General features: G+C 39.5%; 1 protein-coding gene across 2 annotated transcripts in view; it reads left to right on the plus strand.

The window, feature by feature from the left end:
• The window catches only part of CHFR (checkpoint with forkhead and ring finger domains), a 31,181-nt gene extending 6,428 nt beyond the window's left edge, over window positions 1-24,753 (plus strand). For both annotated transcript variants that reach the window (XM_024197076.3, XM_024197077.3), the window contains exons 4-18: window positions 5,022-5,131; window positions 7,086-7,145; window positions 7,322-7,534; window positions 9,214-9,387; window positions 10,396-10,552; window positions 11,711-11,865; window positions 12,589-12,751; window positions 13,674-13,816; window positions 14,870-14,989; window positions 15,459-15,542; window positions 16,234-16,304; window positions 18,253-18,340; window positions 18,531-18,638; window positions 19,891-19,963; window positions 22,666-24,753. In XM_024197076.3, coding sequence (XP_024052844.1) covers window positions 5,022-5,131; window positions 7,086-7,145; window positions 7,322-7,534; window positions 9,214-9,387; window positions 10,396-10,552; window positions 11,711-11,865; window positions 12,589-12,751; window positions 13,674-13,816; window positions 14,870-14,989; window positions 15,459-15,542; window positions 16,234-16,304; window positions 18,253-18,340; window positions 18,531-18,638; window positions 19,891-19,963; window positions 22,666-22,708 — 1,762 coding nt within the window. In that variant the 3' untranslated portion in view covers window positions 22,709-24,753. The remainder of the gene's footprint in view (window positions 1-5,021; window positions 5,132-7,085; window positions 7,146-7,321; window positions 7,535-9,213; window positions 9,388-10,395; window positions 10,553-11,710; window positions 11,866-12,588; window positions 12,752-13,673; window positions 13,817-14,869; window positions 14,990-15,458; window positions 15,543-16,233; window positions 16,305-18,252; window positions 18,341-18,530; window positions 18,639-19,890; window positions 19,964-22,665) is intronic.
• Window positions 24,754-25,209: the final 456 nt, after the last annotated feature.

The raw sequence follows: 25,209 nt of genomic DNA on the forward strand, positions 1-25,209 counted from the left end.
CTCTCTTCCTGTATTGCAGCTAAATCATAAAATATCAAACAGTATGTGGCATTAGCTCCATACCTGTTTGCTGGCATGCTGAGTTATTGGAGACAGAGCAATCCTGACACAGTTTAGAAAGCATTTAGACTTCTCCTCACCCTGCGAGGTGATGAATTGAGAACTTTACAACTGCTTGAATAAACAGGCAAGAGAGCAAGTGTTGATACCTGCCTGGCTCAGTAGAATCTGCTTCAAGAGCTGGTTCCTTCTTTTTCTCCCTAGAAAGTGCCTTTTCTAGTCTCTTAGGGCTAGTCGGCACTGGCAATGCTAAAGCGCTGTGGCAGCGCTTTAACGTGGCTTGTGTGGTTGCGGCGCAGTGCTTTGAGAGAGCTCTCCCAGCACTCTAAAAAACCCAGCTCCATGAGGGGCGTAGCTACCAGCACTGGGGGCATAGCTACCAGCGCTGGTGCACTGTCTATCCTAGCGCTTTACAGCGCTGAAACTTGCTGCGCTCAGGGGTGTGTTTTTTCACACCCCTGAGCAAGAAAGTTGCAGCGCTGTAAATTGCCAGTGTAGACAAGCACTTAGTGTTTACTAGAAAAAACAATACTGTATTAGATGACTTAATCAGTTACATTCATGGAACAGTTGGCTTGTCCCAGGGAAAAGCAATTAATTCTTTCTTAAAAACAAAAATTCAAATGCAAAAGTCGACCTCAATCTCATGAGTTGAAGGGCCTTTCCCTGTCCTCCGTTGGGCAGTTTTTGTGTGTAAGTACTCTCAGACTTCTTATCAAAGTGTCTGTACTGGGCTAGCTTGATTATCACTTCAAAAGTTTTTTTTCCTCTTACTTAATTGGCCTCTCAGAGTTGGTAAGACAACTCCCACCTTTTCATGCTCTCTGTATGTGCATATATATCTCCTCAATATATGTGCCAGTCTATGCATCCGAAGAAGTGGGCTGTAGCCCACGAAAGCTTATGCTCAAATAAATTTGTTAGTCTCTAAGGTGCCACAAGTACTCCTGTTCTTTTTCCAAACTACACTCTTAACTTTAGGATTGGCCCTTCCAAAGCCAAGAGGCACATTGACAGAATAGTATGGGATAACTTGCACCACTACACCCTACCCAAACGGGAATTGGGTCAGGATACAGAGCTTTATATCTCTAGTCTTAAGAAAAGTGATGAGGGATCTTTTATGACCTGGATTTACATTTCATCCAAATTATACCTCTGATAGCAGAGTTTCCTTCTCATCTCCCTCCAAAACAATATAGCAGGTTGGCATTGGTTTAGTACTGAATCACAAGGAATGTTTGTGGTCTTACTTTCTTCACTTACAGTGCAATGATTTGTAATGCCTCATAAATACATAAATTTAGCCATTTTCCATGTTTGTATGTAAAATATCCATTTTGTGATAGCCTGACACTCCACAAAGTGTCTGTTAGACTTCCCTGGTTAGAGTCCTGAAACTGGATATGACACACAAAGGAATGTTACAATTTCCTATATTATTGGCTAAGATCTAATTTTAACCACATTCAGTTTTCTTTAGTGCTTAGCAAAATTTTGGGTGCTTTTCTTTGAGCGATGTGATTTTTTTTTCTCTCTCTTTCTATTAAACGAATGAATCTCTGTGCAGCTGGACGGGGAGAAACTTTGCCCAAAGATTGCTCATCTGCTGCCCTACCAATTTCCTCATTTGCCTTTGTTAAGGATGATGATTTGGGCCCTGATTCTCCAAATGACTGGTGTAGTCAGAGCTTTATTCAAGTCAATGGAACTCTGCAGGAGCACAGAGATTCACCTGCATGGAAATGTGTGTGGGATTCAACCCTTGGTGTTGATTTGGCAGCAGTTTTGGCATTTTTTTCCCTCCCAGTAGCAAACTTCACTGTTTGATATCCAAGAGTGCACATTTTTCTAATAAGCATTTAGCTAAAACACAGTAAAGTCCTTTATGCCCATCTTGGGATTTGACAGTAACTGCTTAATAATTATGTTAAAGGTACTTATAAAACCCTTTGTATTGAAATTTTTTTAAGTTCATATATTTGCCCTCATTATGGCAATAAGTCTTGGGGCCAGAAACCTCCTGAAGATCACTAAAAGACATTCTTTATTTTGTCACATTGAGCTTCCCCCCCACCCCACCTGATATTCATGTACACTTCAAAACAAGACTTGAGACTTTGTGTCTGTGGTTTTGCATCATAGCTAGGGTTACCATATTTTGAGCCTCCAAAAGGAGGACACTCCACGGGGCCCCCGCCCCAACTCCGCCCCTTCCCCAAAGTCCCCGCCCCAACTCCGCCCCCTCCCCTGCTTCCCGCGAACATTTGATTCGCGGGAAGCCTGAAGCAGGTAAGGGGTGTGTGGGGGGAGGAGGCGCGGCCCAGTCTGGCCCCCCCGGCGTCTCCAGCCTGGGTCGGCTTGGGCTCTGGGGTGCCGGCCCCGGGCCAGCCCCCAGCCGAGCACCCCGGCCCGCCCAGCACTGCCGGTCCCCGGCCCGGCCCCCGGCTCAGCACCCCCCGGCCCCGGACGTATGGTAACCCTAATCATAGCGCACATAGACCACTGCTTAAACACTCAGCTATGACTCTTATTTCATTAGAGTAGTGGTTGTGTCCTTCTGTTGAAATTTGTCCAGATGGGTAATGTTGCAAGCAGAGTTGTTCCCTTTGATACTTTGCATGAGTAGCCAGCCCATGATATAACTGTAATCCAAATTAGTGCAATTGTCATTGTATAAAATAATCCCTGAAAATTCTTCTGCATTACTTAAAGGAGACTTGTAAGGTTTCTTTAAAAATTGGGCATTTCCCCTTTTTTTGCTCTTTTACTATAATGAAGAAGGCTCAAAAGGTTTGGGTTTTTTTGTGTTTGTTTTTTCTGGAGTTTTGCTGGCAGACCTCCAGCAGGTCTCAAAGGTCATTGTGAGCAGTAACACTTGATTGAAGGAGATTGAAGAAGTTTAGTCAGTTTTTTGAATCTTTAACAATGGTTTCCTTGATTCAAAATATTTCTTTGTCATTTAACATGGGTAAATAATAACAAATCAAAAATGTTTTTTTAACGGTTTGACTAAAATTCCCTTCCCCTCCTAATTGCTCAACTTTCATTCTCTTGACTTTGGTGTTTCTCCGGTCATCATAGAATCTTCCTGCCTAGACAGGATCTGTATTTCTAATGTAAAAAGACAAGGAGAAAATATTTATTTCAATTTTCTACCCTCTTTAAAAAAAAATTGTTTTTATAAAGGAGCAAAGAAGGAAACGAGTCCAACGTTTTTCCTCCCCTCTGCAGGGGACCTTCAAAACAGCGTTTTTTTGCAGTTTGCGCTGTGTTGGTTGACTTATCCATGTACACTGTAAAAGTACGTCTGATGAGAGGGAAGAAATATATTTCTTGACTGAGAAATCACTTAGTGCTACCTCAAAAGTGATTTCTCCTTAGGGTGACCAGATAGCAAGTGTAAATAATTGGGATAGGGTAGGGGGTAATGGGAGCCGTTTTTGTTTAAAAGGATAAATAATGAGACAAGAAGGATGGGATTTGTTTCTAGATTCTATTTCGTGGTGGAAAATTAACTATGGTACGTTTGGGAAAATCTGGGCTGTGGTCTGGGTGAGTAACTAAATTCAGCCACAAGATGGCAGTAAAGATTTATAGTACCAAAGGTTGGCATAGACAACAACAAAAAAGCCCCAATGTTCGTTGGGCATCTTTATACATATGGTATTAGTTGCTGAGGTTCTTGGATGGCAGAAATCTGAACTCCTTTAGTTCTATGAGGCATTTAAAAAATGCTCATATTGCAACAGAGCTGAAATTACTCATTTCAGTGTAATTTGACTTGATTTTAAAACACTTATAGCGACTGTATGAAGTGGTACATCCCAAAAAGAATGAGTGAAGATCGATATAATTAGATATTTAGTCAGTAGCTGGTGGTTTTCTGAAGTTTGTTTCCACTTCAAAATGATTCCATCTAGCTTGGCTTTTAACTCCATGTAACTGCATGTACATGTTCTTTCCCCCTATTAACTTTCTTAGGGTTGCCAGATGTCTGGTTTTCAACCAGAACACCCGGTTGAAAAGGGACCTTCCCCTGTCCGCTGAAAATGAGCGAGTGAGTGAGGGTGGGGGAGAGCGAGTGATGGAAGGAGGGGAGATGAAGTAAGCGGGGTGGAGCCTCGGAGAAGGGGCAGGGCAGGGGTCTTCGGTTTTGTGCGCCTGGAAAGTTGTCAACCTGAAATAGTTGAGGTAAACATCGTTGGAAAAATAGATACTTCCTTTTGTCAGTTATCCACAGGTGGTAGCTTGAGAGTATGATGTTGAAAACTTTTTTTTTTTTTTTTTTAAAGGTCTATAGAAGTCATTCCAGCAATTCATTTTCTAACTCAAATAAGAATAAAATAACTGACTAGAGTCACCAATGACCAGAATCATTTACCATCTGCAACCTTTGGCATTTTAAACTTTCAACATCTGAGAGAAGGAGGAAGGAGAGAGAGGCCAGCATGAGGTCCCTAGTTGTACAGAAAATGGGTTCTTCCACCCCATAAACAGTTTAAAAGAGAGTCCTTCCTATCAATGTTAATCCCAACACTACAATTTAGCACTTTCAGATAGATGCCTGAGATGTTCTACTACTTCTGTCCCTTTCTGTCTTCCGTTTATCTTAGCTGAGCTCATTCCGTAGGGAGCAATCCTCTAATTATTTTGAGCCATTCTCCAAATGCAAGGGATCATTGTCTGTCTGTCTATTAGCCACATGTTTCCTTACCAGGAGCCACAAACTAGCAATGAAGTCCTCAGCAACTCTGCAGAACAGGCCTGCAGGGCAGATTTTTCCCATTCAGTTATCTGGCTTCTCTTAATCTTGGCTACATTTTTGGGGGGGGGGTTGGGACCCAACGATTTTCTCTGCTAATCTCTCTCTCTCTTCTCCCCCCCTTCTTCCTCTCCCAATAAACCCCCATGATAATTATGAAAGCATTTGGGCTAAATAACGATCTTTCTCTTTGCAGCACTAATGGAACAGTAATTAATAAACTGAAAGTGGTTAAGAAGCAGACATGCCCTTTGCAGACTGGGGATGTGATCTATGTTGTTTACAGGAAGAATGAGCCAGAAAACAGTAAGCAGATATCTTTTTTTTTTTAAATGGCGTTGGCTAGTCATAAGGGATACAAGGGAATATCAGATGGTGAGACTAGAGCTACTCAGTGAATGCTAGAGCAAGTCACTTCTTAATATTAAAACCAAACTTTTTCATGATTCTGGGGGCCTTCTCTAGTCATCGTCATCATCCTCTCTTATTTGTATTATGGTAGCGCCTATAGCCCTTGGTTGAAATTGGGGCCTCATTCTGCTAGATACTCTATAAACACATAGTAGGAAATAGCCCCTGCCCTACAAAACCTACAGTCTAATGAGACAAGATAGATGAAGGCTTGGAGGAGAAATGGAGGCAAAGAGAGGTGGCGAGACAAGCTAAAAGTCATGCAGCATGTCATTAGCAGAGCCAGAAATAGAAGCCAGATCTCCTGGGCCCAACCCAGTGCCATGAAATTAGTTATAAAGTATTTAGCATTTGTTACTTTAGTAGAAAATGTTCAGTTTTCTGAAGTTTCCTTTATAATAGATTAAAGGTATAGGTCTTTTAAATACTACATTCTAGCTACTATGTCCAAAACAGGAATGTAAATCTCTGAAATGAAATTTTATAGTGGGCAGATTGGGAGTGTAACGAGTTATTACACTGTCATATGATCAGGCATTATTATGAAGAGATAAATACTACTGTGATGAGTGTGGTATTAAAACCCCAGATAAAACTTAAGCCCCAGATGAATTTGGTGCCTCAGATTTGTCTAAAGTGTAAGAAAGTCTAAATGTCTTAGAATTTATGTTTGCAACTATGCCACGACAGGAAAATTTATAAGCTGTTTGTCCACAGTTTATTTTAGATGCATATAACTGTTGGAATCTGAATTCCCTTTTGTAACCTCACCATCAGTTTTTAGAATCTGGATTTATCAATTTGTGATGTCAGTTTTACAGGAAAGCAATGACACATGCGCACACACTCTAAATCTATATCTTTATATCCACTATCTCTTTTGTTGATCCTCTTTTGGGGATTTCACTGTAGCAGGCAATACTAGTTGAGGAATTCATTTACCCTGTTGTTCCAAGATAGATTGAGATGTTCTGAGGTATTAATTTTTAGTTAAAATGTATTTGAACAGGGCTGCTTAGTGCCTTAGTACCTATCATTCAGTTAATGTTCTGAGTCCTGATTTTTTTTCATCCCTTGTGCCTTGAAGGACTGAGCGTGAGCTTAGCTTTGGCACGTATAGTTGTCTTATTTAAGCAATTCTGAAACAGTCTAAAAAGAATCCTGCATAGTTCTTTGCTCGTAAGATTGATCACAGTGCAAATGTAGAGGGTGTTGGAAGGACCTAAATGGTTGAGGATAAAAAGCAAGGAGACACAATGGGATCTCTGGGGTTCCGTCAGGAAGCTGGAGGGTTCCCATAGGCTGGGGAAGAAAAGAATTTGCTCTGATTTGCTTCGTAAGTAGGTTTTGGGTTAGCCGGTGAATAGCATTTGGGTAGTGGCTTAAACTGTTGTATGGAATTTGATTGTTAACTTTAAACTTTTTACAATAAACTCTAAGGAAAATTATATAAAAAATTGAAAACTTACGAACAGTTAGAGCTCACCTCTCAGCCTTCTGCAGAGAACATCCAGTACAGTTGTATTAGTAAGAGTAGTCACAGCTTATCTTGACACAGCAGAATTTATAGTTAGGAAGTGTTTAAGCCTCAATTTCTATGGTTGGCACAAGCAAAATTTCACACACAGCCATTCGGCTTGGTCTGAGAAGAATAGATCTAGCTGTTCTGTTCCTAATTACCTCCTAAGTAGCAGCATTAACATTGGCTATAACAGCAATCTCCTGTTTGCCCTCCATTGTAGGAAACGTATGAGAAGCAGCCACCTGTGGGTAGGAGTTGGTGAGAGTAAGAGGGAGAGAAATAAAAACACTTTTATAATAAAATTTCTGCCATTTTCTCTCCTTTCAGATGTTGCTTATCTCTATGAATCCTTCCATGCAAAACAAGATGTAACACAAGAGCTAGTAGGTAAGTAAAACTATTAGTTCAAGACTAAAGAAAGGGAGATGAGTGGTTGTGACTAATTGTAGCCGTTTTAAGAGAGCTTGATTCCTTCAAATCCTGTTAATTGACTCTGTTGAAGCCATGACCTTTTGAGGTTGCCTATCAGAGAGATATTCTTTCCACTCCCTTTTCTGTTACAGAAGCTAATGTAGAAAATACGTGCCATCGGACCAAAGATACCTCACATATAGGAAGAAGTGATGATGGAACCCAAATTACCTCATCACTGCCAGCCACTCAGTCTTGCTATGAGGAACCACAGCCATCTACTTCTACATCTAACCTCTTTAATGCTTCTTCTACCTCTCTTATCGAGCGGGCATCTGCTGAGCAGGATAATCCTTCAACATCTGGTAAGGTATTGTGTGCAGTGTTTGTAAGCTTGGTGCCTCAAATTTTGACTCTTCTGTTGAATCCTAAGAAACGAATCTCTTACTGTAGAGGATAAAATGATAATGATCAAAATCCCTGCAAAAGTTCAAGTCAAAGCACCTGATCGGTAGTTAATTTAATAACTTGTTCCATAAGAAAATCATAGGCTTAGTCCTAGTGGCTCAGAGAGGCAATTGTGAGAATTGTGTGTATTCAAGGACACAGACGATGCATTTCAATCATTAAGTGTTTTAATTTTGCAGCCTTCACCATCTTGGAACTTAGATGCAGCTGTTGGGGATTTTTTCCCCTCACCAAGCTGGAGTGTAAACTTACTGAAACTATACAGATCACATCACAAAGCTAACTACAACTGAATATTTGCATGCATTCTAATCCTCACTGTTGCTGCTGCCATTCAACAGTCCACTTTCTCCCATTCAGAGATTTTTAAGGTTAGAAGGGACCACATTGATCATTTAATCTGACAAATAGGACAAAAGACAATTATTTAGAAGATGTAAATGATGTTCCCAGCAGTGATCCCCAGTTCTTCTGGGGATCCTTTCCAGCTACCCACCTGCCACCCAGTTTAACCAAGTGAAAATCCACTCATGCCGTCGTTCCAATTTACCAAATTATATGATCATGGCAGGCTGCCTCCTGACCTTCAGCGTATCCTCAATCTTCTGTGCACCTATATTGCATCCTGTTTCATGACCTTACTCCATCCCCAGATTGCTTAAACGCTTCAAATACTGCAACATCCGATCGCAAATCTGGCCCTGCCTGCTCATACTGGCTCCTTCCTAAGTATTGTTCAAAATGTGCCTTAGCCTTGATGTACTCTGCATATTATTTGTGCTCCCCCCAGACTCTTCAACCACTTCTGTGGTAGGCTGCATATGTGGAAGGAGGTGGGGGGGCTGTGTGTGTGTGCGCATGTGAGAGAGAGAGAGAGAGAGAGAGAATAAAATCACTCCAAGACTGAATCTTTATTACTAAGTACTGGCCTGGAGCATATTTTTATGAATGAATTATAAGCACTTCTATTTAGATGGGGAGCGTTTACAGATTCTGTACCAGTTTCTTTACAGATTCTCCAAATCAGGTATATTGGGAAAACTAAGGGCTGGTCTATACTTAGCCGCTAGTTCGGCGGCTGGAAATCGAACTTCCTGGTTCGATTTATCGCGTCTGGTCTGAACGCGATAAATCGAACGAGGAAGTGCTCGCCGTCGACTGCGGTACTCCAGCTCAACGAGAGGAGTACCGCGGAGTCGACGGGGGAGCCTGCCTGCCGCGTGTGGACCGTGTCTGAACCGCGGTAAGTTCGAAGTAAGGTATGTCGACTTCAGCTACGTTATTCACGTAGCTGAAGTTGCGTACCTTACTTTGACTTGGGGGGTTAGTGTAGACCAGGCCTAAGACAGATGATATGATATACCATATAATCGTGCAAACAATGCCAGCACACTCGGTGTTTGACATGGCCTTTTCTCATTCAAATGATGTTTGAATTGGGATGGGCAGGTGTCATGGGAAATATAGTTTTTCTTCAGTGTTCCCTCTTTGTACACATCTGTTAATAATCTCTGCTTTCATTTTACAGGATCACAGTCCTCTATTTTCATTCCTGTGCCTGCTTTCCCCACTCTAGAACCTAGGTGTCCTGGAGCATCACATGAAGAACAAGGACAGCTGTATGCAAATAGTGAAACTTCCACTATCACTTCAAATATCATTGATAAAGAGAAAAATGAAAGTTCTACATCAGAGCCTCAAAGGGAAGAGGAGGAGGACTTGGAGCCTGCAAAGAAGAAAATAAAAGGAGGCTAGTATATTACAGTATTATGTGACATAAGATGTAGTCTTCTATTTAATCTTTTGTTAAAATGATTTGAAAGAAAACTGACACTCTGTAATGTAATCAGAAGCTTCCAATTACGTACATGGGTGGCTTGTTAATTTTTCACAGAATTCCATTTGGGTTAAATGAAACACAGGGATCTGAAATGACTTACCAGGGCTCAGTAGGCAGTTCAGTGGTTCAGTCTAGATTAGAATCCAAGACTCTAACTATATTTTATGAAAGTTTAAGACTGTTATTACTTTTTTCTCTGCTGAAGTGAAATGAGTCCAAAATGCACTCCTATAACCTAGAAGGGCTTTAAAGGATTTGTTTAAATGGTATATAAAACCTTATTGTGTTCTGAATAATATAGATCTATATATATAATATAGGTATTGCAATCTGGTTTTTAAAAACACGTGCCCTCAGGCTTCTATTACATGAGGGCAAATATGTTTACTTTTCACAAAGTATGACTTAAAGCAGGGGTTCTCAAACTGGGGGTCAGGACCCCTCAGGGGGTCACGAGGTTATTACACGGGGGGTCGCCAGCTGTCAGCCTCCACCCCAAACCCCACTTTGCAGCCAGCATTTATAATGGTGTTAAATATATAAAAAAGTGTTTTTAATTTATTGGGGGGAGAGGGGAGAGTCGCACTCAGAGGCTTGCCATGTGAAAGGGGTCACCAGTACAAAAGTTTGAGAACCATTGACTTAAAGGGACCAAATATTGCTGATTTCAGACCTTCTCCAGGCTTCCTGCTATTCTGTTGCTGGCTCAGTGAAAATAATGGCTGTGGCTGTAAGACTGTGCAGAGATCAGTCTGCAAAGCAAGGACATCAGCTTTGTGACAACACTAGTGATGGAAGCAGATATGAATCATAATGCTTAGCTTTTTGGCTTAATTGAGTAACATTAAATAGGAAGGCTCTGACATCCATGGTCAATGTAATGTATTGTTATAACACTGAGATATATCTTCTCTGCAGATGAGAATGCTAGTCCATATCTTCAGATGACAGCTCCAAATCAATGTATAATTAAAGCTGGATCTGAAGGTGCAAAAACAACTAATGTGAAACCAGACAAAATGGAAGAAACACTCACTTGCATTATCTGCCAGGAATTGCTGCATGACTGTGTCAGGTACCTATAGTTAAAAAGAAGCTTCTGTAATTACATGGGACTTAATACAAAGAACGCAATAACTGCTGTTTGGGGTAGTGGGGGTTTGTCTTTTGTAAACTATTAGTTTCTCTTGAGAGTTGGTAAGATTTTCTCTTTTTATGCAGTGTATATACCAGGGTTTCAACATGTACACTTCCCCCACCGTACAGTATTGAACAATTAGCTAGCTGCTTTAGGCTGGGACTTTCAAATGGTAGAAGTGTTCACCATCCTACAAAGCCTCGGGCATAGACCACAGTCAGAGGCATGATACAGGATTTAATGGACCATTGAGTCAATCTGGTATAGCAAATCTCACGATGAATTCTAGTTCACTTGGCCAGTGGCTGGTTAAACAAGGCTTTGACTCTTCTTTAATCAACATTACCATTTTCTGATGGGAAAACTACTATCCAGCTGAAGTGAAGTGGAGTGTATCAGGTAGCTTAGCCAGAAAAGCAGATCAAACTGAACATGAGATGCGAGTTGAAGTGTGTGATTTTTAATGGATGCTTTCCCATCTCGATATGGGAAAGGTGAGCATCTTTGCCTCAAGCATATATTTGGAAAAGGCTCAAAATTATAGGGGATTATAAGTAATTGAACAATTATTAAAGTTAATTTAAAAAATGAAGCAGTGTCCCTCAGTAATCAAAGGTGCTAGATTAATAGCACAGCAGTCCGGGAAGTGTGGATGAAGAGAGTAGAGTGATTCCAGCTCCAGTCTATATTAAATCCTTGGTCTCTGACAAGACTTACAATAATATGACACTAATTGTGAATGTGGGTTACTTTATATTGTAGATATGCTTTCTACAATCTACTAAATCCTGAGATTATCCACTAATATCCAATAGACTGCTAAACATCTGTCAGCTGATTGGTAACGGAAATGTGGTCACCAATTCAAATTTCCTGTGTAGTCCTGGCCTCTTGTGAAACAGATCTTCACTGTGGAAAAACAGACTTCCATACAAATCATTACATAAAGTTCTTTGATATTTCTTGATTATCTAAACAGATATCAAAGGACCATGCTTTTTAAATACTTTTGTATTTAAAGCTTATGTAAAAGGCCTGTTTTGAGTCTTGGGATTTCTCATTGTCCCTGTGATGTAAACCTGTTTGTGTTTCCAGCTTGCAGCCCTGCATGCACACCTTCTGTGCTGCCTGCTACTCAGGGTGGATGGAACGGTCTTCTCTCTGTCCAACTTGCCGTTGTCCAGTTGAACGTATCTGTAAGAACCATATACTGAATAACTTGGTTGAAGCCTATCTAATCCAACATCCAGGCAAGTTGGAAGTGTATTTAATATTCTTACATATACAGCATGTTTCAGATATTAAGTGTGAAATAGGTGTATAAACAGAGAAAAAGATCTTTATCCATCAAACCTTCTGTGCCTTTCCTACTATTTTGCCTGTTGCTCTCACTTTGCCATAAGAGAAAAAGAACCAACAGCCAGTCAGTATGTCAGAATAAAGTGTAATACTCAAATACCTGAGAATTGAAAGCAATTTATTACAGGAACCTTTTTATAATACTAGACCTGAAGGCACTTAACAAATGTGAAGCTAAATTCTTATGAGAGGGAGGGAGGTATTGTCAAAGAGAGGCATTGAGAGATGAGGCTTCCTGAAGTTAGATACTTCTGAAAAAACAAGCCACTAAGATGCTCAAATTTGGATTTAATTGTCTAACTTTAAGCACCCACTCCTGAAAATTTCATCCTAACTGACTTACCCAAGGTCATACCACTGCCATTGGCAGAGCTGGAACTAGAATTACGAATTCCGGGCTTCAGTCTTGTGCTTGTGACTTTATAAAATGTCAGATACGTGAACATTCTAGGATGTATTGCATAGCTACAAATATTGTAGTCACATATTCATAAATACTATGTACATTGTTTAAAAACTTGCAAGGTGATGGAGATGATTTTGCTCTGGAGTAGTCGATTTGATGATTTACAGCTATCTCTTTCTTCATGATCATGTTTGTGTTTCTTTTGCAGATAAGTGTCGTAATGAAGAGGATGTACGTAGTATGGATGCCAGAAACAAAATCACTCAAGACATGCTGCAGCCTAAGGTGCGAAGGTCATTTTCAGATGAAGAAGGAAGTTCTGAGGATCTGCTGGAACTGTCGGATGTAGATAGTGAATCCTCAGATATCAGGTATTGGCTTAGCTTTTGTTTGAGTCTGAGTGCTGGCAGTCTCAAACCAGGCTAGAGCACTGTGTTGTTAGCTGCAGCCATTTGCAAAACTGGGGTTTAATCTTTATTGCGTCCCTCATTTTGAAGCCCTGGCAGTGTGTTTTCATGATCATTGTCAGGGTTCGGTTTTGATTTAATTTTTGTTTTCAAGTTCAGTTTTGGAACCTCTATAATAATCTCAAAACTGATAGATAAGGTGCTATTTATAAAGGCAACAGGGAGCTGATCCAGGTCATGGCACAAGCTAAAGTAGCCCAAGATCATCAGTGTACAGCTCCAGCCGTGCTGCCTTCTGCCCCGGGCATTCCCTCTCCACCAGAGGTCCAGTAGTGGGTGAAGTTGAGCAGCAAGTGCTTTCCTGAAGGATTCCCAGATACGAGGAGGATTTCCAGCTGGTTGGTTAAGCCAGGTTTCTGGTGCCAAGGGGATAGAGTGGAACAGAATGGTGGATCTGGCCCTAAATCACCACATACTGTTGTAACTTTTTGTCCTCCTTTTCCTCCCATCCTATGCCTTCTTGGATTGGAAGCCAAGGCAAGCATTGTGTCATTTGTAGGTCTTGAAAAGTGTCCAGCTCACTTGTGGGCTCAGTGTAAATAACAACAATCTAGGGCTACTTGCACTCACTTCTGGAACTAAAAAACTTTAAATGCTTCTGAAATAATTGTCTTTTTATTTTACCCTTTCTACTTTGAAAGGAACTAGGAGTTCAATACTTAGCTTCACGTGATCTGTGTTGCTGAACTCGTAAGCTTCCATATCCAGATTTTATCTACTGGGCTTAGGCTAACACTTCATAAAACCAGAAACAAATAGCTAGTTGAATCCACTCTGGAAACTATACATATAAAATCCAATAACCTGATTGTGTCTGTCCTTTCAGTCAGCCTTATATAGTGTGCAGACAGTGCCCAGGATATCAGCGACACTCCATTCCGCCACTTCCTTGCCCAGGCCAAGAGGGGGAAGCAGGAGGATTGCAAGCATTGGGAGATGCACCATCGACGTCTGCCAACTTTCCTGCAAGTCAGTGTGATGAAAAGCTTGTTGTTAACGTGGTACTGGGACACTAAGAAACACATGTCACTTATGAGGAAAGGACATGTTCTTGGGGTGTTGTGAAAGTCAGCATCTTCCCTAGAGTCTTGAGATGTGAAGATGACTTTCCTGGGTTACTGGGGGATAAGTCAAGCCTTTCCTATTTATTTAACAAATACTATGTGCTCTGTCTTTAAATAGCTATACATTATAGCTGAGTCGAACCATTTTCTGTCACCCTTGTGGGAGTATAGAATAATCTGTGTCTCTGTGAATTTCAGCAAAAGGCAAACCCCTACTACAAAAGCAGATTTACAACACTCCATATTGGAGTTATCAGTGGTGTAGATTCAAAAGCTTACAGGATTTGTAGTGCTTACAGGGCGAGTGTAGATGACTCTACTCAGGGTAATAAATAATCCACTAACTACTAGGGTTTAGTTGGATTTCCCAGGGAGGGGAATAAGTTGTAAAACATCAACTGATGAGGGTCATCTGAAATAATTGTTCTCCATTCTTCATCTTGTGGGTTGACAGTCTTGATTTTGCTGCTGGTGGATAAAATTGAAGGTTTCATCAAAATCAAAGTGGTATCAAAAGGTTTTCAAGCTTTTTCTCCTGCTGTTTCAAAGCTGATTGAAAAAATCATACATTGGCTTTGATTTGTCAACTCTAGAGTCTGCATGTATATGTGTGATGAGAGAGATATGTACTCAAATGTACAAGCAGAAAACTAGGAGAAAGCTTACAGCTGTATTGCCCAAAATACACTGTTTAGGAGCAATTGGTTCTTTTACTTTCTTAAGCTATTTCCCTGTATTAAATAAAAGTCTTGTAGTTTAATAGTGTAAAAAGGTATATTGTTTAGAAGCCTTAATGCCAATTTCCCTATTTTTCTGTATAGCCTTCTAAAAGCTTTAGTGATATTGCTTAAGTATCAAGTTCCTCTGCCCTTTGGATGCTGATGTGTGTGTCTAACACTCATTGGTACTGTGGTTCCATATTATATAATTCTTTGGGATTTTATTTCTTTCAATCTAGCTGTCCAGGAGTATGTTTGTCCTTCTCAAGGAAGTCATGTAATATGCACCTGCTGTTTTCAGCCAATGCCAGACCGAAGAGCAGAGCGTGAACAGAATCCCAATATTGCCCCTCAGCAATGTGAGTAAACTTTATTATCCTAAAAACAAATGCAATTCTGATTGCTAATCCTAGGTCTATTTGAAAGACATTCTAACTATAGTAGATCATGTGCTGTTACAAGAGAGGGTTTTCCTGCTTCTGTGGGGTTTAATTAAGAGAGGGAGGTTGTTCTCCTATATCTCTACTCTAAGCACAATTAATGCAAATTGTTTTGAAATATATTAGCATTTTTTCAACAATAGTGTGGATGGAAAGACTTCTATATCTTTGTTGTCATAGTGATATAGCAAAATGCATTAGCTGACTTTTTTTTGGTATTGTAACATTTCTCATATAGCCACCATTTATGTCAGGTTAGTTGTACAGCAGAGCAGTGTTTTGTGTAAAGCCCTATGAGCTTTGGATTGTTATGCTGCTTTGTAAGACCAATATACCCAGACAGTGGTGACTGCCTTGGGTTGATCGTGGCTTTTCTTTGTGTTCACAGGCACAGTTTGTCTACAGCCGTTCTGTCACTTGTACTGGGGCTGCACTCGGATGGCATGTTTTGGCTGCTTGGCACCATTCTGTGGTATGGCAGGAGAATCACTGTATCAGCTATAATCACTTTGCATACAATAGTGTCTCGGTTACTTGGATTTTACCAAGCTTACTTTTCTAATGTAAATGTAATGTTGTAGTTCAGATTAGGCTTTAGCTCAATCACAGTCATGGCACAGAAAAAGAGAGGGGATCTATGTTGTCATGTTCCAAATGCATGTAACTCTTTAAATGTATAATCCTTAGCTTTGACATGCTTTAACACTGACGTCATATCAGATCAAGCGATCAAATTACTTTTGTGACTATAAATAGCACCTTGGGTATTAAAGAGAATCTTGCAACATTTCAAACTAAGGAGAAAAACATACAAATCAACATAAGAACGTTGAGAGCTAGATCTTAAGATGTTAGAGAAGACACTTACCCACTTCAAAAACTTTTAGACTATACCTTTAAAATGGGTAGTAGAAGTCACAATTAATGGGTTATTGTATTGTTAATTGGTACTGAGCAACAGTGGCTCCTGTGGACTGTAATGAGTAGTGAGCTGCTTAGTACCTAATCTTGGATCAGTTCCTAAAGTTGGGATGTTACATGATATGCTTCAATATGTGTTTGCATAAACTCATATACTGTGTTCATAAAAGTCCATCTTTGTTACAGAATAAGAAAAACTTATTTAGAAATTGCAAAACAAAGATAATTTCTCCTCTTAACAGAAATAAATCTTGGTGACAAGTGTTTAGATGGAATCCTAAACAACAACCATTATGAGTCGGATATTCTAAAGGTACGTTTAAAAATCACTATATGTTGGATGTGAGCATGAGAACATGTAACACTGAGACTGTGACATACCAGGTGTTTAAAGCAAGAAATCCAGAAGGAGACACTCTTCTCCTTTATCCATCCCATTGTGGGTAGGTCCAGCAGCAATTGAGTGATGTTTGTTCATTCACTGTCTGGAGATGCAGGTAGTGTCTAGGCACAACTAACATTATCTTTAACTCAAATTCCATGAGTTATATTTTGTTTTACTTTAATCACTCCATCCTCACCCCCAAACTCAGCGTCATTTTAACACCATTAGCCTAATCCATTAACTCTTACTCAGGCAAATATTCTTTTCAAAGACAGAGTGAGTTTAGAAGACTGAATAAAGACATCAAGAATGTGTTCAGTCTTTCATGTTGGTACATCTCCTTGAGAAGAGTGCAGGAGAAGACACAATGGACAGTAACTGCTCTGAGCTATTAATGAGTCAGACTTCTACTGTATATAATAATACCTTGCTCTGATGTAGTGTGATAGTTTCCCCATCTGTAAAATGGGAATAGTAAGATGAAGTGGCTTTCCCAAAGTCACCCAGCAGGCCAGTGGCATGAAATAATATACATGCTTAGATTGTGTATAAATACATATTTAAGGATTTAGACAGAGTGTTCACCCAGTAGAGTGTAATTACTATCTAGTGTGTGTTTATGTATACATACCTGTACACACACATACACATAGGGATTTTATATTGTGGTCTGTTAAGCCTAAAGTGCACTCAGTTCCTGGATGATGAATTGTAATGGATTTTGGCTCAGTGTGTCACTGTGGTATCATCTGCTCTGCACCAGCACTAAACTGATGTTACTAAACATCCTTTCTGTAAGGGTGGGGGAAAGGTGTTCACTAGCAATGTTGCATGTGGTGATCTTTACAATAGGGCTGTGTCCTGGCTGGCAGTTTTAGGTGTGCCGCCAGTGGGTCTCTGAAAGGCAAACTAAATAGTTCTTCAGCTTTCAGCAGAGCCGACCAAGTGTAAAACTTACCTCACTGAGCAAATGGCCAGCTGGAAGTATTGTATTTATTTCTGGGTCATCTTTTAGCCATTTCAATTTCTGTGCCAGAGGAAGTGTAGCGATTTGAACTAGAATTCCCTCCAAGCTATCCTGAGCACTCCCCTCCTCCTGCTCTTTCTCCCCAAAATAAGTTGAAAAATCACTTTTCCATAATCATGGAGATTTATTTCTCCAACTTGCACTTCTGGTGCAGGTGTGGCAATGATTAAACACCAGAGAAATCACGTTGAAATTAAGTGACTGAAAGACACCTTCTGGAATTCAGATGCATCTAGCAAACCGGTGTTACAGCTTTATACATATCAATGATGACTTGCTAAGAAAACCGGTTCCTAAGGTCTATTAAAAAGTGTAATGTCCAAAAGATTAGTAATGGAAAAAAATCTGCAAAGAAAATTAGGCTTATTACAATTTTTTCCTCCACTCGAGTTAATTTTAACTTAAAGTATATGCCAAATATTATGTACCTGACCATGATCCATGTTGTCTTTAGCTAAGGACACTGGGTAAAATCCTGGCCCCGCTGAAGTCAATGGAAGTTTTGACATTGACTCTAATGGACCAGGACCTTGCCTAGCATGATTAAGCTTCAATCCTGTGAAGTCTTACACACACACGCTTACTTGCAGTGGGACTACTTGAATGCTTAAAGCTAAATACCTACATTAGTCTTTGCGGGAGAAGGGTCATGGTGAACATAGAGTATTGACTATAAGTATCGGTGATCTGACAATGGTAATATTGGTAGTCGGGTTAAAGAAATATCAATAATTTGGATTAAAAATATAAAATGAAATGCATTTTGAAAACCTATTTAGACTTACATTTTTGTTACATTGATATCTCTTAGCCTCTTCTAAATACACATTTTTAAATTCCATGTTTCAGGATTACCTGGCATCCAGGGGTTTTACATGGAAAAACATGTTAAATGAAAGTCTCTTAGCTCTTCAAAGAGAAGTTTTTATGCTGTCAGGTAAGTCTCTTCATTCTTATGTTTATTTTGAGTGGCATGCATTTCAATAAGTAATAGTGGATTGTGCTAAATCTATCCTGCTTTCCTAAGCTGTCTGTGTACATGCTCAGAGCGGTCACTGCATTTTTTTGAGACGTTAGATTAAATGAGACTTAAATTAATGCTGTGTACAAACTGGCTTGTTCTCCAGATTACAGAATTACTGGGAACACAGTGCTTTGTTATTGTTGTGGCCTCCGCAGCTTCCGAGAGCTCGCCTACCAGTATAGGCAGAATATTCCTGCTGCTGAATTGCCAGGTGAGGAATGGGGAAAAATTAATTTGGTCGGTGACTGTGCAGGCCTGGGAACTCAGAGTCAAACCTCTTTCAGTTAAATGGATCCTCCCATGCAGGTCCTTTCACCTAGGTGTAGTCCTGTTGCAGGCAGTCGGTGGTTCCCTTTGCAGGATTGAGGTCTTACGTTGGTTGCCTTACTCATGAGTTGTTATAAAGCTTGTGTGTTACCAGTTCAAAGAGCGGCTAGTGCCAAAACCTTCATAGGGGATTCTTTGCCTCCAATATGACTTGTTATTTTTTAAAAATTTAAATATTTATGAGGACTAAAGGGCATACTAAAATACTTCAGAATTAAAGCATAATGTATAAGAACAACTAGCTGTTGACTATAATTTAGCTATCATAAATTCTTTGCACATTTAAATGCAAATCAGGTGCTGATATTTTCTGAATGATATCGGACTATATTGGCTCATGTTGTTAGTTGGTTACAAGAATTCCTCCCAACCCGCATTCTAAAACTGCTGAGCAGCATAGAGCTTCATTATAAGATAGTAGGGGCAATTGTATCTCCTTCAATTCCAATGTGTCCACAGTCTGTTGGGGGCCGATGAGCCCTTCCATTAATCGACTTTTAACTCAGTTAGGCACTGCAACTCTTTTTTTCCAAACAGTCCTTGTTAGCAACAGCGTCTCCACTCAGTTACCTGCTAAGTCTGCTGCTGCGAGTTTCAACACAGCATGGGGCAGGCGGGCCAGCCTAGTATGTTTAATTTTTATAAGTAACATTTTATCTGCTTAGGGAGGCATGTTTGACTGCTCAGCTTTACATTCATTATAGCTGTGGCAAAACGACAGAAACAAAAATCATCACTACACATTCTGTTTTGAAGTATATCTAAACTGTAACTGATGCATGATGTCTTATGTATTTAAGGCCCGATCCTGTTTCCACTGAAGTCAGTGGCAAAACTCCAAGTGGCTTCAATGGTGCAGGATCAAGTCATTATGCAGAGGGCTGGTCCATGTTTGCCCCCAATGCATGATGGGTTTTTCTGTGCTTCAATATGTATTTTGTAAAAATGACAGGAAACTGATATTACTTAAAGCAGTTCCTTGCAAGAGGTCTTTTCTGTCCCCAGCAACACCTAAGCAAAGCCATTTACTGCAGTGGATCCTAATGTATTTCAGCTACATTGACTTTTGTCATCTGCTACATCTTTATTCATTACTTTATGCAATAAATGTGATATTATGGTGGTTTATTTTATAGTGACTGTCACATCACGTCCTGATTGTTACTGGGGGCGCAATTGCCGGACTCAGGTTAAAGCACACCATGCTATGTGAGTTGGTGTTTTTTTGTTTTGTTTTTGTTTTTAAGCTTGAATTTAAAACTATAAAAAAAAATCAGGCTCAATGGAGTAGTTCTCAAGTAGTGGGGCCTGTCTAGAACTCTGAGAAACTATTTTTGCAGCACAAACCAAAACTGCATGATTTTTCTGGTTTCTCTTCCAGAATTGAAATTTATTCCTAGGTTCATGGACCGTGGAACATCTGTTGGTCCAGTTTCAAGTGAGCCTGCTCTGATTTATGGTTCCAGGTAGAAACCACATGATATGTAGAGATTTTCTACAAACCTGAAACTCGAAGTTAGAGTTCCATCCATGTAGAAACAAAGGAAACAGGTCACACAAGCACCTGTGATATGAAATAGCCAAGTTTGGCGCACTTTTGATCCTGACTTCCCAAGCCTAGTCATCGCTTCCCACTGAATCAGACTTTCTAAGTTCTTTGTGCCTGGGCTGTCCTCAGATGCACTACATAAACCCTATTCTGGTCCCTATTTTGAAGTCCCATGGGATTCCAAGGATACTGGGATGCATCTGAGGACAAGATTACTCTTTGTTGAAAGTGGTTATCTGACATTTCCCTGTTCGAAACTGGTTGAGAACCTGTAGCTTTAGGAGTCTGATGTGGCCTGCCATTCCTTGTCGCCAGAGTGGTTCCAAGAGTTTCATTCCCTGGATTAGTTCAGCTTGGGCTCCTAGTGAAAATAAAGAACTAAGCTTGAAGAGAGGAGGAGGATCCTTCGCTTTTCAAGTGTATAACAATTCTAGGGAGTATAGACTCCAAATCCACGTGTGAAAGACAGACCTATGCAGCTGCCAGTGGGTGATTTGCATAAGACTGCATGTGTGATATATTTAAAAAGAAGGGTTTGATTCCTTTAAACACTAGGCAGCTGGGTGGGAATTTCTTGGTCCTATCTTCTTTTGTTAGAAAAAGAGACTCCAGTCAGTTAGTTAGCGGAGGACAGTCTCAGGCTTCTCAAGGTACGTGATCATGCACGAAAACTAACTAGAAGTTAGAAATGCCTATCTATAGAATTAAAAAGATCTGTTTTCCCCACAAAGGGCTGGATTCAGACCTAGCATAAACCAGTGTAGCTCCACTCTATTCAGAGGAGTTGCACTCACTCCAAGCCTAAATTTGGCCAAAAGTTAAAGGACTTAACAGCTTGCTTAGCTCAGAATTGATTGACTCCATTAAGCAGGCTGAGGGTAGGCAGAAATACTGTTCCTCACTTGATGAATAATGATCCATGTTCTCAGTGCCTAAAGAGGAGCTGTCACTTTCCTTCTATTGAGAGATTGCTTTAATGAGCGGAAGGTCCTGCTCGATCTACCTAATTCTCTGAGAAGACTATGAAGTTATCATAATTTTCCTTTAATTCAGACTACTGTGGTCTGAAAATCATCCATCTGTGCAGCTTATACAGCCAGATCATTAGAAAGATATTAAAAAATATTCATCTGCCAATCTCTTCCAAGGGTAAAGATTTTGCAGAATAAACTCCACAAACTAATTTTCTTTCTCTTTCTCATAGATTTAGTTTAGGTGCTTTGATGTACATCTGCGAGAGTTATCTGTAGCACTGGACTGCATTGTTGTTGCTAGGGGGCATTTTGATGTGCTTGGGAGCTGATGCAGTGTCAAAACAACTGCCAAACTTTCCTATTCAGATTGAAGTTGGGTTTTTTGTATCCCTCTGGAATAGGAATTGAAGGAAGCTTTAGTGATAATTCAGTGCTCTTTCTTCAAGCATTAGCTGTACACAGAACTTTGGACAAGCTTCTAGTTCCAGAAACCCATGAAACAAAACAGTCCTGACACACCACTTTTACATCATACATCACCTTCTGCATGAGGCAGAGCTAGTCTGCTAACTGGTGTGGGTTTGAGACCAGATTCTTATTAAATAAGAGGGCTGAGAGCCTCAGGCCTTCTACTCATCTCCTGCAAACATCTACACGCTCAACTCTCAACTTGTGCCTTAAATACATGTTGGGGCACTGAACCCATCAGGGAGAACACAAGAACAGACAAGTACTTGACAGTAAGAAAGTAGTACATTTATAGAATTCTGTGTTACCTGTCTAATCCAGGATGATCAGTGTGCCACTTCCATGGGACCCAAGTCACTTGGGAAGATGCATCCTTCCTCCCTAAAGTGGGAAAGTTTTCCATTCTCCTTTATTTCCAGAAAGAGATTCCAAACTCATCTTGGATCTCAGAAATCAAAGAATGTTTATGTTGAAATTTTATTTATTAGCCAGGTTAATATGTCCTGAAGGTTGTCTAACAACTTCAGTTCCCAGTGAGACTCCTAATGCTGACTGCTGAAAATTACCAGTGTCTGTCAGGGCAAGATTACTTCTGCTAATGTGTCCTCTCTTAATTGATTCCTAGATTTATAGTATGCAGTGGTAGAGAGGAATGCAGTTAACAGGTTTTCAGAGTACATAATGTAATTAACAGTTGTTGGGTAGTAGAAATACTGAGAATTCTATTATGAAAAACTTTATGGAGGATAGGAGTCAGCCTAAAATAACAGGCCTCAATGTCTTCAGGTTCTGATAGCATTAACATGTATATGTGCTGCTTTAAACTTTTGTTTGACTTTAAAATATCCTAAGGCAGGTTTGACTCTTTCATGGTGGTGTACTTCTGAGAGCAATTTTAAACTTTTTTGTTTCTATTTCAGGAAATTCAATCACATTTGTGAACAAACACGTTTCAAGAACTGAACTTTCTGAAATTGAAGCTGTCTGAATATTTGTAGTCTTTAGAGGGGATGAAAGCCCGAAATACTGATCACATAGGAAATGTTTTCAGGGGATTTTCATTATTCCCTCACAGCAGGGAGTCAATAACTTTTTCATCAGGTACTCTGGTGTGACCTTTTTAATTTGTAGAGTTTAACAGTTATATGTGAGTAAGCGAGAACCTTTTGAAAGAAAATCTGACCAGCATTGCATTCCATCCTCATTATTACAGTGTTACTATTTCACTATACTTAAATCAAGTAATAGCAGCCATACATTGGAGGTCCTAACAGTAATCAGTAAGGAGTGTATTTGCACTAAATGTGTCTGAAAATAAGAGAAACCTTTAGATTAAAATGGAAATGCTCTGTACCGGTAACTTAATATCAAAGGAGGAAACTCAGCACATGTTCAGACTTGTCCACTGCTATCTTGTCATTAGCATTGCAGTTGGGATGGAAATCTATTAAAGTTCACTTTCACAAAACAGGAAGGTGATCTGGTATATGTTCATCAGAATGGTTTTTTGTTAATTTTTTCCCCCTATTCAATAAACAAAGAACAGCTTCAGCTTACAGCTCCAAATCAGAACAGTGCTTTGCAGGAACGCTATAAAGGAAAACATTTTTTTTTTAGTTTAGTAATATTGATGTTTTTTTACCATTAGAATTAAATAACTCAAACAGTTGCACAAATATTTACAAATCAGACTCAAATTTGGGATAGTAATTGCTTATGAAGAAGCTTCTGCTTTTAATAACTGTTTAGCAATTTTATATCAAATTAAACCATTATTGACATAGGAAGACAAGTTGGTGCAATTTTTTAAATGTATTTTTTGGTGTGATGTTGTACGCTAGCTAGGCATGTAGTTTTTATTTTGCAGCTGTGCTCTAGCGTGTGCACATCGGTAAAAGCATAGAAAAGCTGCCACTTCAACAGAATATAACAGATTTACAAGAAAGAACAAATGTTACCTATGAAAAGGTCCACCACAGATGAACTTTAGCAATATGGAGAAATTCTTTTGATGTGGGAGAGATTTAAGGGGAACACTAGTGTCTCTAACATGTTGAGTATGTAGACTTAATTTTTCACTCATCTGTTTTTTGCTTAATTATGTTCAGAACATTTCCTGAGCATCATAAAAATGTCATAAATATTTCCTAGTCATCTGGCAACTAATGTTCACATGCTTGACTTGGACCAGCTTTTCATAAGTATCATGCCCAGGAGAGCAAAGTAGAATGGGAAGAAAGAGTACAAAGTTACCTCTGTATATATCATGTTTTACGTATGCCTTCTTTTGCAAGCAAGATTTATACTTCAACATAAAAAAAAACACTCTATGCTATGTGTTATAGTGCAGCACAGGATGATGTAGCACATTGTATCTGTTAGTCAATTAATTAAAAAAATACAATACTGCACATGTTAATATAAATGCTAATTAAAAATAATAGATTTCTGTTCATATTTTAATTTTAAAAGTAGCTGCAGCAGTGATGAGTCTGTTGATAATGTCCATAATGCTGTTAAAAGTACACTTGGGTGTGGACTTCTCTTCCTAATCTCTGGGCATTTCCTCCTGTGAGTAGGGTTGAAATCAGATCTGGAATAATACTTGAAACTTAACAAAACTTTCTGTCTACCTTTTACTATTACTAACAATGTTCTGTTGCATCTGTATTCGTATTTTATGTTTAGAAAGATTGATTTTTTTAATGGTTATTATATCTTCTCAGGACAGCCATTCCCAGCTGTTTGGTCTCAATTTCAACTCTGGCTGTGCATGTAAGCAAATTACATGTATTTGTGGAAAGAGAGCCTTTGCACATTACATGTAGAAATGTGATTTGCCTTCTCGCTCACTAGTTTCCATGCCCCACATTGGCTTTTAGCATAGACTTATCACTATGCTAATGTTCAAGTCCCAAATGTGCTGAATTTTTTGTGGAGTAAGAATAACGTCTACAACCCTATGTACAACTTCTCTTGCACCTGCACAAGCTGTTGGGACATATGTGACATGTCAAAAATCTACAACAATCTCAAGTACTTGACATCCAAACTACCTGTATAGTAGAGGTTCCTTATATACCTTTTATGTACCCCTCTCTTCCCCCCTCCCCAATAGAGAATAAATATGCCTTTCTATGCATAGGGGGTTGAAGTAGTGCAATGGAATGAGAAGTTTTTTGTGATTATATTGTACTTGGAAGAGCTGAGAGATTAACTTGCAAATGGGGAGGGTGAATAAATCCTGATCTTTATATGCTCTTAAGTAACTAAGAGCATCTGTCATGGGTATTACATACTCTTATACATTAGTCCTTTTAAAATGTATGGTTGCCAGGTGATATTTAGATAATGTGATAACTGTATAAACTATACTTGGTGTAATTGTTTAAATACTGTAAAGGTGCACCATATTTTTAACCTGTCTAAAGCATACTCCCACCCTCTTTATAAGAGACATTTGG

The sequence above is a fragment of the Terrapene carolina genome, unplaced genomic scaffold (genome assembly GCF_002925995.2).
Source record: "Terrapene carolina triunguis isolate 2854851 unplaced genomic scaffold, T_m_triunguis-2.0 Scaffold234, whole genome shotgun sequence".
Taxonomy (NCBI): domain Eukaryota; kingdom Metazoa; phylum Chordata; order Testudines; family Emydidae; genus Terrapene; species Terrapene triunguis.